Here is a 12,800-nt window from a genome sequence, read left to right on the forward strand (position 1 = left end):
TTGAGATTGATTTTTTTTCTACTCAACATAATGCTCTTGAGATAGATCCAAGGTGTTGTGTGTATCAATAGTTTATATTGCTAAGTAGAATTCTATTAACAATTATGTTCTGTTCCACAGTTTATTTAGCCATTCACTTGTAGAAAGACATTTGGGATGTTTCTAGTTTGGGGCTATTACAAATAAAGCTACTAAGAACAGCCATGTGTAGATTTCTTTGTGAACTTACATTTTCATTTCCTTATGATACCTGCTCAAGAGTCCAATTAGTGGGTCATATGGCAAATGTACATTTAATTTTTTTTAATTTCCAATTTTTCAGAGTGGCTCTACTATTTTCTGTTCCCCCAGCAATAAATGAAAGATCTAGTTTCTCTCCACCCTTGCCAGCAAATGTACTGTCAGTATTTTTTATTTTAACCATTTAAAAAATTTTTTAACCAAAATAGGTATATGGTAGTATCTCACTGTGATTTTAATTTGCATTTCCCTTATGATTGATGTTGAATATTTTTATTTTACTTTATTTTATTATTTTATTTTATTTTATTTTATTTTATTTTATTTTATTTTATTTATCTTATTTGGTCTTTTGTCCTTTTAGGGCAGCACCCGAGGCATAGGGAGGTTCCCAGGCTAGGGGTCTAATTGGAGCTGTTGCTGCTGGCCTACAACAGAGCCACAGCAATGCCAGATCCAAGCCATGTCTGTGACCTACACCACAGCTCATGGCAATGCTGGATCCTTAACCCACTGAGCAAGGCCAGGGATTAAACCCGCAACCTCATGGTTCCTAGTTGGATTCGTTTCCACTGTGCCACAAAGGGAACTCCTGAATATTTTTTAAAAATTTATTTGTGGAGTTCCCATCATGGTGCAGTGGAAACAAATCCAACTAGGAGCCATGAGGTCAAGGGTTCAATCCCTGGCCTCACTTAGTGGGTTAAGGATCCGGAGTAGCTGTGAGCTGTGGTGTAGGTTGCAGATGTGGCTCAGATCCCAAGTTGCTGTGGCTCTGGTATAGGCCAGCAGCTGTAGCTCCAATTAGACTCCTAGCCTGGGAACCTCCATATGCCATGGGTGCAGCCCTAAAAAGCAAAAAAAAAAAAAAAAAAAAAAAAAAATTTGTCATCAGTATAAATTATCTGTTCAAATATTTTGTCCATTTTCTGATTGAATTGTTTATTTTCTTATTGTTGGGTTTAGAGAATTCTTCATGTATTCTAAAAGTGTGACAGATATTTTCTGCTAGTCAATGAAAAAATTTTGTTTTTTTCACCTTTTAATAGTTCTTCTTTTAAACAGAAGTTTTTAATTTTTTCATATATGGGTCTTAATTTTTATGTTATGTCTAAGAAGTCTTTTACTTGATCTGGGCCCTGAATATACAAGTGTGTTCAGTTTGTAAAAATTCATGAATCAATATACTTACGTGCATTTTTCTGAATTTGCGCTATACTTAAAGGTAAAGAAAAGGGAAGAGATATGCCTTTAAGTATCTGAGAAAAGAACATGTTTTTTGGGAGTTCCCGTCGTGGCGCGGTGGTTAACGAATCTGACTAGGAACCATGAGGTTGCAGGTTTGATCCCTGGCCTTGCTCAGTGGGTTAAGGATCCATCGTTGCCATGAGCTGTGGTGTAGGTCACAGACGCGGCTTGGATCCAGTGTTGCTATGGCTCTGGTGTAGGCCAGTGGCTACAGCTTCAATTGGACCCCTAGCCTGGGAACCTGCATATGCCATGGGAGCAGTCCAAGAAAATGGCAAAAAGACAAAAAAAAAGGAGCATGTTTTTCAACCTAGGATTTTATATCCCAGACAAGCTATAAATCAAATATTACAGTTGAAAAAAGACATTTTTCAGACACACGAATGTTCAAACATTTTGCATTTCATATATCTTTTAGTGAATCTACCCTGTGCTCTATTAAATTAAGGGAGTAGATAAAAATAGAGGAAAAATTGGATCCATGATTCATGGCATCTGGAACCTAACATAAGAGAGGACGTAATCCTTGGAATAAAGGAGAAGCCAAGTCCTGGGGCTTCAGCCATGTATCTAGAGAACAAAAAGCTCTGACCATTGGAAGGAGTGAGGGATAGCAGGGTAATGGAAATTTCCAGGAAGAAAGTGGAACTGATTTATTATCATGTATATCTAACCAAGTGGAGAAACCACTGGAGGTGGGAAAGATTTAAGTTTTTAATAGTAAGAAAATGAATGAAATATCAAATAAATTTGTAAATGAAATAAAAACAAGGTTTGGGGTTTGTGCTAAAAAAGAAGTTATGCAAGAAAGACTGTATAACTTATTTATAAAACAGAAACAAATGCACAGCATTTGAAACCAAATTTATGGTTACCCAAGGGGAAACCAAGCGTGGGGAGGGGATAAATTAGGGAGATGGTATTAACACATACACATTACTTAAGTCACAAATGCAGCTCGTATCTGGCATTGCTGTGCCTGTGGTATAGGCTGGCAGCTGCAACTCCAATTCGATCCCAGTCTGGGAACCCCCATGTGCCAGAAGTTCCTAAAAAGTAAGCAAGCAAGCAAACAAACAAACAAGAAACATACACACATTACAATATATAAAATAGATAGCTAATAAGGATCTATGGTATAGCACAGGGAACTCTACTCAATATTCTGCAATAACCTACATGGGAAAAAGGAATGGATATATGTATATGTATAACTGATTCATTTTGCTGTACACATGAAATTAATACAACATTATAAGTAAACTATATTCCAATAGTTATTTTAAAAAAAGAAATTATAATCATAACACACTACTATTGCTCTACTGCAACACATTGTATTGTATAGTACAATACTTAAATAACCGTAATTTGAAATTTTCCTGTTGATTTAACAAGAAAAAGAGGGTGAATTTACTAAGAGGGTGGGGGAAGTGTTTAAGAATATTAAATTGGCAACCATAATAATAAGAAGCCAACTGATAATCTATCACTTTAATGACTCAAGAGGTAGCAGGATAAACATATTACCTAGAGACAGGGGGAAAAAATACCAAAAGCAACAGTTAAGAGGCTGGAATGGGCTAACTATGGGGGAAAGAGTGGGGAAAGAAATTGATGACCTTCTTGTTATAAGGTATGTTTTTAAAGATTTTTAATTAAAGTATAGTTGATTTACAATATTGAGCCAATTTCTGCTGTACATCAAAGTCACCCAGTCATATACATATATATATATATATATATATTCCCTTTCTTATATTACCTTCCATCATGGTCTATCCCAAGATACTGATATGGTTCCCTGTGCTGTACTGTAGGACCTCATTGCTCATCCATTTGCATCTACAAATCCCAAACTCCTAGTCCATCCCACTGATTTTTGTTTGTTTTTTCTTTCTTTCTTTCTTTCCTTTTTTCTTTCTATGGCCACATCTGTGGCATATGGAAGGTCCTGGGCTAGGGGTTGAATCAGAGCTGCAGCTGCAGGCCTATTCCACAGCTTCGACAATACTGGATCTGAGCTGCACGTGCCACCTTCGCTGCAGCTTTCGGCCATGCAGGATCCTTAAAACACTGAGTGAGGCCAGGGATCAAACCCTTATCTTCAGGGACACTATGCTGGGTTCTTAACCCACTGAGCCACAACAGGAGCTCCCCAATTTTTTTAACCCTAACTTGAATTTAAAAAAATGTTTAAGTTTGATGGAAATCAAAATTAATTAAAATTAAAATACAGAAATGATTAAATCATGACTCTTCTGGGGTGATGGCTGGGATGCGATAGAATGGAAACGTTTATTTTTTTAATACTGTTTGAATATTTTACCCTTGTGCATTTATGACTTTTCTAAACAGGTTAGCCTGCTTACCAGAGTTGCTTTAGTACAGTGGCTGGTTGTCAAAGGGGGGTGATTTCTCCCTCAGAGGGCATTTGGCAATGCTTACATATATTTTGGTGTCACAACTGGGGAGGAAGTGCTACTGGCATCCATTGGGCAGAGGCCAGGGATGATGCTAAACACCCACAGTGCCCAGAACAGCCCTATCCACACAGCAAAGAATTTTCCAGCCCCAAATGTCAATAGCAGTGAGAAACCCTGCAGTGTAGTGGTTTTGCTACAATCTTGAAGGCTGAATTGATTTGGGTAACTAATATTACAGAGTAATTGGAATAAAATACCTAAAGACCAATATTTAAAATGAAGATTATGAATCAGGAATTGACAAACAAAAACACATTCACTTTTCTCTTTTTGTGTATAATATAGTTAAGACTTTTCTATCTTAAAAAAAAGACTAAAAATCCCTTCATATTAGTACATTTTTTATGCCACTTTAAGACATTTTTTTGAATTCCACCCTATATTTTTCTTATTACAGTTGAAATAACTTTGAACTCATTTCTGAGGGAGAAAAAGACTTCTTCATTTTTGAACTTGCCTCCTCTTCCCAAGTGTTTTCTCTAGGGTTTAAATTACACAACCCAAGGTCATCCTTCACTCTTGCTTTTGTCTGAAAGCTCGCTTTTCTTTTCAGTTGTCTGCAATAGGTTTTTATAGTTTACAAATATAAGCAGCTGCCTGGACTGTAGGACTGCTTCCTGAGAGGCTCTTTTATATCTTCTCCCAATCTTTTTTCATCTAAGGAGAATCTTCTTTCCAAATTTAATTATGTTTGATTTCTATGCCTCTTTTCTCTGTGTTTGGCATTCTGTTGCCTGCAGATTAGAATGTTGTGCTCTCCAACTAGCTTACTGTCACCTCCCGCATCACTGTCAATGGTTTATGAACTCCATTTAGGTTTGGGATGTGCTATTCTAACATTTGCTTTCATTTACTGGCAACTGTCATTATTTCAATGTTCCTTCTTGTGGCATCCAAACACGCCTTAGAATTATTCATATTTAGGCTTCTAAAAGATCTTAGAAAATTCTGAGCTGTTTCTCTTATAGTCATAATTTCCATGATAACATTTGAAGTACATATTATTTCCTTCCTCCTTTTTGTTTGTGATGCTTATGGTTTTTCAGTTTATTCTATGGAAGAAATTTTTGTCAGGAGCTTGTAGGCATCACACATTTTATGTTTTCCTGTGCAAAACCTACAAATTAAGTTTGAGTATCCTTTCTATTGTTTTTGCTCAATGTTATGAAGTTACTGATTCTTTTCTTTTTGGTTCTTGTTGAGACTCTCTGTTTCAAATTTTTCACAGTAAAAGAATAGATGTATGGGAGTTCTCTCGTGGTGCTGTGGCTTAAGGATCTGGCATTGTCACTACAGCAGCTCAGGTCACTGCTGTGGCACAGCAGCAGGAACCTCCACATGCCAGGGGTGCAGACAAAAAAAAAAAAAAAAGAGTAGATGTATGTATATTATAACTGAATCGCTTTGCTCTACAGCTGAAACTAACACAACATTGTAAATCAACTATACTTCAATATAAAATAAAATTTAATTTGAAAATTTCCAACTCTATGGAATTGGATAAATAAAAAACAGAATCTCTGTGTGATGGAATGCTAGGCATCTCTCAACTTGGTGTTGTTAAAAAAAAAATATTCACATAGGAAAATGAAAACCATAAATTGTTGGGATCCAAATATAATTTACAGAACAGCATTTATAGGATGCAATCATTTATTATTATTATTTTTTTGCCTCACCCACATGTGGAAGTTCCTGGGCCAGGGATCAAACCCAAATAAGAGCAGTGACCTGAACTACTACAGTGACATTGCCTGCTGCACCACAAGAAAAACTCTGATGTAATTATTTTAAATAAAAAGTACGTTAACCTTAAAAAACATTTTTTTTTTCATGGTAACAAGAAAGCAGAGTGGTTAAGAGCTTTGGAACCAGACTTCAGAGTCTGGGTGAGGATCCTGGCTCTACCATAGGCTAACTATGTGACCTTGGGTAATTTACTTAATTTCTCTGAGCCTCATGTATAAAAAGAGGATTATAGTTCTTACTTTTAGAGTTATTGTGAACATTAAGTTAGTTAATATGTATAAGGTGCATAGAACAGTGTCTGGCCCTGTATTTTTAAGTGCTGGTCTTCGTTACAGGTTTTGTAGGTAGGTGTACCCACACTCTCTCTCTTCTTACTTTGCCTAAAGGACCAATTAATGAGTGATCTGAGCAGTTGAGACCGACCACAACTCATTAGTCAACACAGAAACCTGAAATGAGAACCAGTTGTATACTTACCACTTCTGGGAGTTCCCGTCATGGCAGAGCGGAAATGAATCCCACTAGGAACCATAAGGTTGCGGGTTTGATCCCTGGCCTTGCTCAGTGGGTTAAGGATCCAGCATTGCCGTGAGCTGTGGTGTAGGTCACAGATGTGGCTCAGATCTGGCGTTGCTGTGGCTCTGGTGTAGGCCAGCAGCCGTAGTTCAGATTGGACCCCCTAGCCTAGGAACCTCCATAGGCTGTGGGAGCAGCCCTAGAAAAAGACAAAAGACAAAAACCAAAACAAACAAACAAACAAAAAAACACTTCTGTATGAAGGCTGCTATTTTCCAAAGATTAGCATAAAAACTTCGTTGAATCACTGTAATTATATGAAATTATATGAAATGGTCTATATGTTGGCACATCACAGAGTGTTCTCGACTAAGGAACTGAACAAAAACTATATACGCTAAATAGAAAAATTCAATGGTTGTTAAACATCTGAAATATCTCCAGTTTTTCTACTAGTCAAAGCATGCACATTAAACAACAATTAAGATGACCATATATCACATTACTAAAAATGAGAAGTGATGATCATTGATAAGGGAGAAGATACAGTGAAACATATTCATGCACTGCTGGGGGACAGTAAGTGTAAACTTTACTTTTAAAGCAATGTATGTAAAAAAAAATTCTATACTCAGATCAATAATTCCATATCCAAGAATCTACTTTAAAGAAATAATGCAGGCAGCGCCCATTGTGGCTCAGAGGAAACAAAATCCATCTAGTATCCATGAAGATGCAGGTTTGATCCTTGGCCTCCCTCAGTGGGTCAGGGAACCAGCATTGTCATGAGCTGTGGCTTGGATCTCATGTTGCTGTGGTGTAGGCCAGTGGCTACAACTCTGATTCGACCCCTAGCCTGGAATCTTCCATATGCTACAGGTGCAGCCATAAAAAGCAAAAAGCAAAAAGCAAAAAAAAAAAAAAAAAAAAAAAGCAAAATTTGGGCATTACTTGTAAAGATGTTCACAATACTATGTGTAACAATGGAGAATTTTAAACTACCTAGTATGCATGATAGGGCTTATATTGAAAGACTTATGGGGCTTATTAACATTGTTATGCTCTTCTGACAAAAGGCTATTAAAATGATGCTTACTGGAGTTCCTATTGCAACTCAGCAGTAACAAACCCAGCTAGTATCCATGAGGATAAGGGTTCCATTCCTGGCCCTGCTCACTGGGTTAAGGATCTGGCATTGCTGTGAGCTGTGGTGTAGGCTGGCAACTGCAGCTCCAATTCAACCCCCTAGCCTGGGAACTTCCATATACCAAGGGTGCAGCCCTTAAAAAAAAATGTTTGCATAGTAAATTGCTATGTAGTTTATATTTTTCTTAAGTGAAAAAGCCAGATACAAAATGATGCGATGCAACTATATATTTAAACACTTAGGAAAAGACAAAGAGAAACATCATTTCTATGTTAACCAGTGTTTGCTTTTTATTGATAGGATTGCAGGTGATTTTTTTTCTCCTGCTTTTTAAGAAATACTTTTTTTTTGTAGGTTGGTCATTCTGAAAATAGCAACCTTCACTCTATGTTTGTAATTAGACAGGAGGGAGAAGAATTTCCAGATAGTTGAGAATTTTGAAATGCACAGGCTAAGCAGTGAAATTAACAGTCTAGGATGAAGGTGAACACACCAGGTATCCCATCTACCACTGACAACAAGGATGGTCTGAGAGAGGGCCCCTAACCTTTGCTGGGAGGGGGAAAATGCTCTAAAAAGCATATACTGCTGCATTCAAGTATGATAACTAAGTTATGATTGAATACGTAAAATATTTTAATGGAAGTATAAATGGAGGGCTTTTTTCCCCCTGTGATAATTAAAATGAACAAAACAGAAAGAAAAGATTCCCAAGCTCTCTTGGGAATTAGTGAATGAAATATTAGATGTTTTATGCCAAAGGCTTGCCAAGGTTTTTGACCTTGCCTGACAGGTATCTGCATTTAGGACAAAGACTTTTATCCAATGGTCTCCTTAAATAGGTGGTTTGCCCTGATCATAGAGACCAGAGAGCTAATTATAACATTGGGAGTAACAGGATATTTTAACTACTATTTGCATCTATCATTGCTCTAGCCATTTAAAAGGCAAAATCACCAGCAATAACTTCTAATGAAGAAATCTATCAACAACAATGAATTCTAATAAGAAAACCTTGCTTCTTTAGAGTTAGGTGTACTTTTTAGAAATCAAGTGGTTTTTCAATCATGTTTTTCAGCATAGCAATTATTTTCTAGAGGGTAAAAGAGAAGTTTGAGAGGTTGCATTGCCATGATTAGATCAGGCAGCTGTCATAGTGAAAACTTTAATCAGCTTTGCTGCCTCCTTTCAGTCTAAGTTTCTATCTGCAGCTTCCATATGGGGCAGGGATTTCCACCCTCACCATTTGTAATGATGCCCCAGGCAGGCATTATGGCAAAGATTGTGTTTCCTTTGGGGTTGTTAACTGACTGTGGCCAAAGGATTCTTTCCAGTTACCCACCCAGATGGAATTTGTGGCAGCTTAACAGCCTGGGTGCGGACATGATAAAGTATAAAATATTGAATTTCTATGTGTCTATGTGATTTCAGCTTTGATCTTCATTTTTGATTATGCAATTAATCATGTTCATGTCTGTCCGAGCCTACTGCTCTGGAGGCGAATACTTTCCCATTGTTTTAGTTCTAAATGCTTTATCCAATTTAAAATGAATCCACAGTGTGAAACTGTAGCCTAGAAAAAAGAATCCACATTCACTCTGCCAACCAAGTACCACATTGAACAGCTGAGTTCCTATTTTATGATATTTTAGGAGTTTGACCAAGATGATGACTGCAGTCATTCCATATGGACTGGTGAAGAAGGAAAGCCAAGTGGTGAAAGACAAGACTGGCCACCCAGGACGGAAGGTATCCATATTTTGTCCTTGATAAGTTTACACAGATGACATTGATCACCTGGGTTTTCCCCCCTAATTTCAGTAATGCTCAGTGCAGAATGTTGAAATTGCAGAGGAGCACAAAGGAAAAGAAAAACCACTCATGATCCTATCCTTTAGTCCAATCTGTCTTGGCCACTTGCCCAGCCAAAATGGGTGTCCCCTCTTCTATCTATCCTCTTCTTTCTACCTCACTCCCTCTCAACCTGCTGTTCTCCTCTCCCTTTTTGTCTGATAAATTCTTTTCCCTCATTTCTTTCCTCTCAGAACCTTCCATCAGCTCCAAGGATCTGTTCTCTTCCAGGACCAATCATTTCTCCATCAGCTGTTATCCCAGAGCTTTTCCCTTGAGGGAGAATCAGGGGGACTGAACGAAGAACTAAAGTCCCAAGTCTCAGTCTTGTATTCCAGGAAGCCATAAGTTTGGAATTTTCCAGAGAAACAGCCATCCTAAATGTCATCCTGTCCGACACATAAGCACTCTTGGATTGAACAAACCATAAAGTATCTGCAGATTTTCACTGCAGAAAAGTCACCGTAGCCATCATACTTGCCCATATCTTCGCCTATAAACTTCTTTTTTTTGTTGTTATTTCTTTGGGCCGCTCCCGCGGCATATGGAGGTTCCCAGGCTAGGGGTCTAATCGGAGCTGTAGCCACCGGCCTACACCAGAGCCACAGCAACGCGGGATCCGAGCCGCGTCTGCAACCTACACCACAGCTCAGGGCAACGCCGAATCCTTAACCCACTGAGCAAGGGCAGGGACCGAACCTGCAACCTCATGGTTCCTAGTCGGATTCGTTAACCACTGCGCCACGACGGGAACTCCGCCTATAAACTTCTTAAATTAAATGTTTATTTGAACTGCTCCAATCCCTCTCTGGCAATTTTCCCATTTCCATGCCTAATATTCCAGGGACGCTTCCTTATTGCCGGTCTTTTTTTCTCATCTCCGTCAACCAGGCTGAACGCTGCCCCGTATCCTTGCCACCATCTCCCATCTCCTTCCGCCTCTTATGCGATGCTGCCCCCTCGTGGGAAGCCTCCTGTCTTGTCTTTGCCCTGGCTGAGCACGGAGAATAATTTAACAACATTTGAAATCATTAACATCATGGACCCTGAAAGACCTACTTAAAATAAACAAGTCCCCATCTCCTTCCAATAGTCCTTGAGATTTGCCTTTGGCTTTGAGGCTTCAAAGCTGAGTTCTCAGAAGCCGAATTGTAAGGTCCCAGTCACCTTCTAAGGGGTTGAGATAATGTGTTTATTCTGCCCCATTTGGAGAAGACTTGCACTCTGAGGTGTTTATAAGTCTTTAAAAATCGATTTGTAATATTTGAGGTTTTCATATAGGAACCATCACAATTATGCAGTGTCTCCACTAAGCTCTTGAAGTTTGAAGCTTTCATAACTTAGGTTTACACATTTGAAAGAAGCAGTTATGTTTCTAAATTTTATTCTCATAGTTGATAAGAGTATTCAGTAGAGCTAGTTACTTTTAAGTCACAAAGTCTGAAATAAATATGTTTGGGGCATTACTGTGCATTGTATTCATAATAAATAACGATACATCTGTTTAAATCCCATTTACATATTTCTATCATACTCCAGGTTGCTAATGTCTAAGCACTGGCACATTTTATGAGGACTCTATTCCTATTCTATGTGACTATTTTGTTGTAGATATTCACATTTAATGGTTTGGTTTCTATCTGTTTGTCCATTGTGTTACTCTTTTTAAAAGGGAGCATCACCGATTTCCCTCGTGGCGCAGTGAGTTAATGATCTGATGTTGTAACAGCAGCAGCCAGGGTTGCCGCTATGGTGCGGGATCCCTGGCCTAGGAACCTCCACATGTGGCATGCGTGACCAAAAAAAAGGGAGCATCACTAACTAAAATGTGTATAAACTCTATAATGTTTGAATCACTCCCCTGGTCTTTAACAACTAAGTAGTCCTGAAGCACCCATTTCCTTTCTTATGGGCTTTTCCAGATGGTAATTTACAAAATACAATTTACAGGAGTTCCCTAGTGGCCTAGCAGTTAAGGATCTGATGTTGCATTGCTCTGGCTCAGATCAGTAGATCCCTGACCCAGGAACTTCTGCATACCCTGGCAAGGCAAAAAAAATAAACAAACAAAAAAACAATTTACAGACCCCACCACCAACACCACCACCAAATCTGTCATCCTTTTCCTTAGTATAAAAATCTTCTTGAATTACTTAGCTATTTTCCTGGAACATATCAGACGCAAACCTTATAGACTGGAAATTGAGTGTGTAAAATTATTCTTTTCATGAGTGAATAAGAATTTGTTTCCTGAAATTGCTGGACTTAAAAATTTTTTAATCCATCAGGATTCTTAAGTGCAGATGAAAGAATCTACTTGGGTTAAAAAGGAAGCAAGCCTTAAAAGATACTGGAAAGTTCATAGACCATCAAAGGAGAAGAACAGTCCCTTGTTGGACTGCCAGAAATAATACTTTAAAAAAATATAAATATATATATTTTAAAATTTTTATTAGAGTTGATTTACAAGGTTCTGTCCATTTTTGCTGTATAGCGAAGTGACCCGGTCATTCTTCAGAAAGAATTCTTAGAACTACATCAAAAAATGGGCTACTGACCCCCCAGACCATGCTGCCTCAGCCGCAACTGGGAGCGGCTCCCACGTCAACCTTAGAACCTCTCTCCTCTGCTGACAATCACATCAGCAAAAGGGTACCTCACCTTATCTTTTTCCATGTAACTCATGTGAATCCACCTCTCAAGTTAGCTTTCTGAACTCTAGTGGCAAAAAAGGTCTGGAAATGTAGTTTTTTGTGTTTGTTTTTGTTTTTTGCTTTGAAGGTCTGCACCCATGGCACATGGAGGTTCCCAGGCTAGGGGTCTAATCAGAGCTACAGTCACCAGCCTACACCACAGCTACAGCAACACCAGATCTTTAACCCAATGAGCGAGGCCAGGGATCAAACCTGCAACCTCATGGTTCCTAGTTAGATTAGTTTCCGCTGCGCCACGATGGGAGCTCCCCTGGAAATGTAGTTTTTAAAAATCCTGTTGAAATTCATAAATTGGGTGGCTATCAAAACATGGAGAGTTTATCAAAATATTTTAAACCTTGATACCCATCAATTTAAACAGAACTAGTCGAAAGCACAGGAAAGCGAGACATTTTTGGAGAAAATAATTTTTGTTCATTGAATACTCTGAAAAGGCTGGGCCAATTTTAACTTTTCATTTTAATAATTTAACACATTAACCAATTAATCATTGTATTCTCACTTGTATGAACGTCATTTGCACCTCTTTTGCAAGGAAATTATGTTTCTGGCTCTGTTTAAATATTGCCTTTTAGTTTCTCTCCACTCTAACAGTTTCTGGTGGGATTAATTTATATCTTCTTACTGGAAAGATGCACTTGGTTAGGAGCATCTATTTTACTTTTACTTGTGACAGTGTATTCTCTTTTCCTGGACTACTGAGTAGGGTCAGAGGCTCCCCTGAATACTCACAGTATCCAAGACAGGAAACGATTCCAGGGTCAAAATGTTTTATTTATTTATTTATTTATTTATTTTGCTTCACCCATGGCACATGGAAGTTCCTGGGCCAGGGACTGAACCTGTGCC

The 12,800-nt window shown here is 38.3% G+C and overlaps 1 protein-coding gene across 3 annotated transcripts in view; it reads left to right on the plus strand.

Annotated features, from left to right (window-relative positions):
* Nucleotides 1-12,800, plus strand: part of MAP3K19 (mitogen-activated protein kinase kinase kinase 19) — a 62,477-nt gene that overhangs the window by 25,559 nt on the left and 24,118 nt on the right. For all 3 annotated transcript variants that reach the window (XM_085001354.1, XM_003483595.5, XM_085001355.1), the window contains exon 7: nt 9,039-9,135. In XM_085001354.1, coding sequence (XP_084857480.1) covers nt 9,039-9,135 — 97 coding nt within the window. The remainder of the gene's footprint in view (nt 1-9,038; nt 9,136-12,800) is intronic.

This window comes from Sus scrofa, chromosome 15 (genome assembly GCF_054392235.1).
Source record: "Sus scrofa isolate SSC_HxYL_T2T_F1_AM1 chromosome 15, Sscrofa_HxYL_maternal_Yorkshire_Landrace_v2.0, whole genome shotgun sequence".
Taxonomy (NCBI): domain Eukaryota; kingdom Metazoa; phylum Chordata; class Mammalia; order Artiodactyla; family Suidae; genus Sus; species Sus scrofa.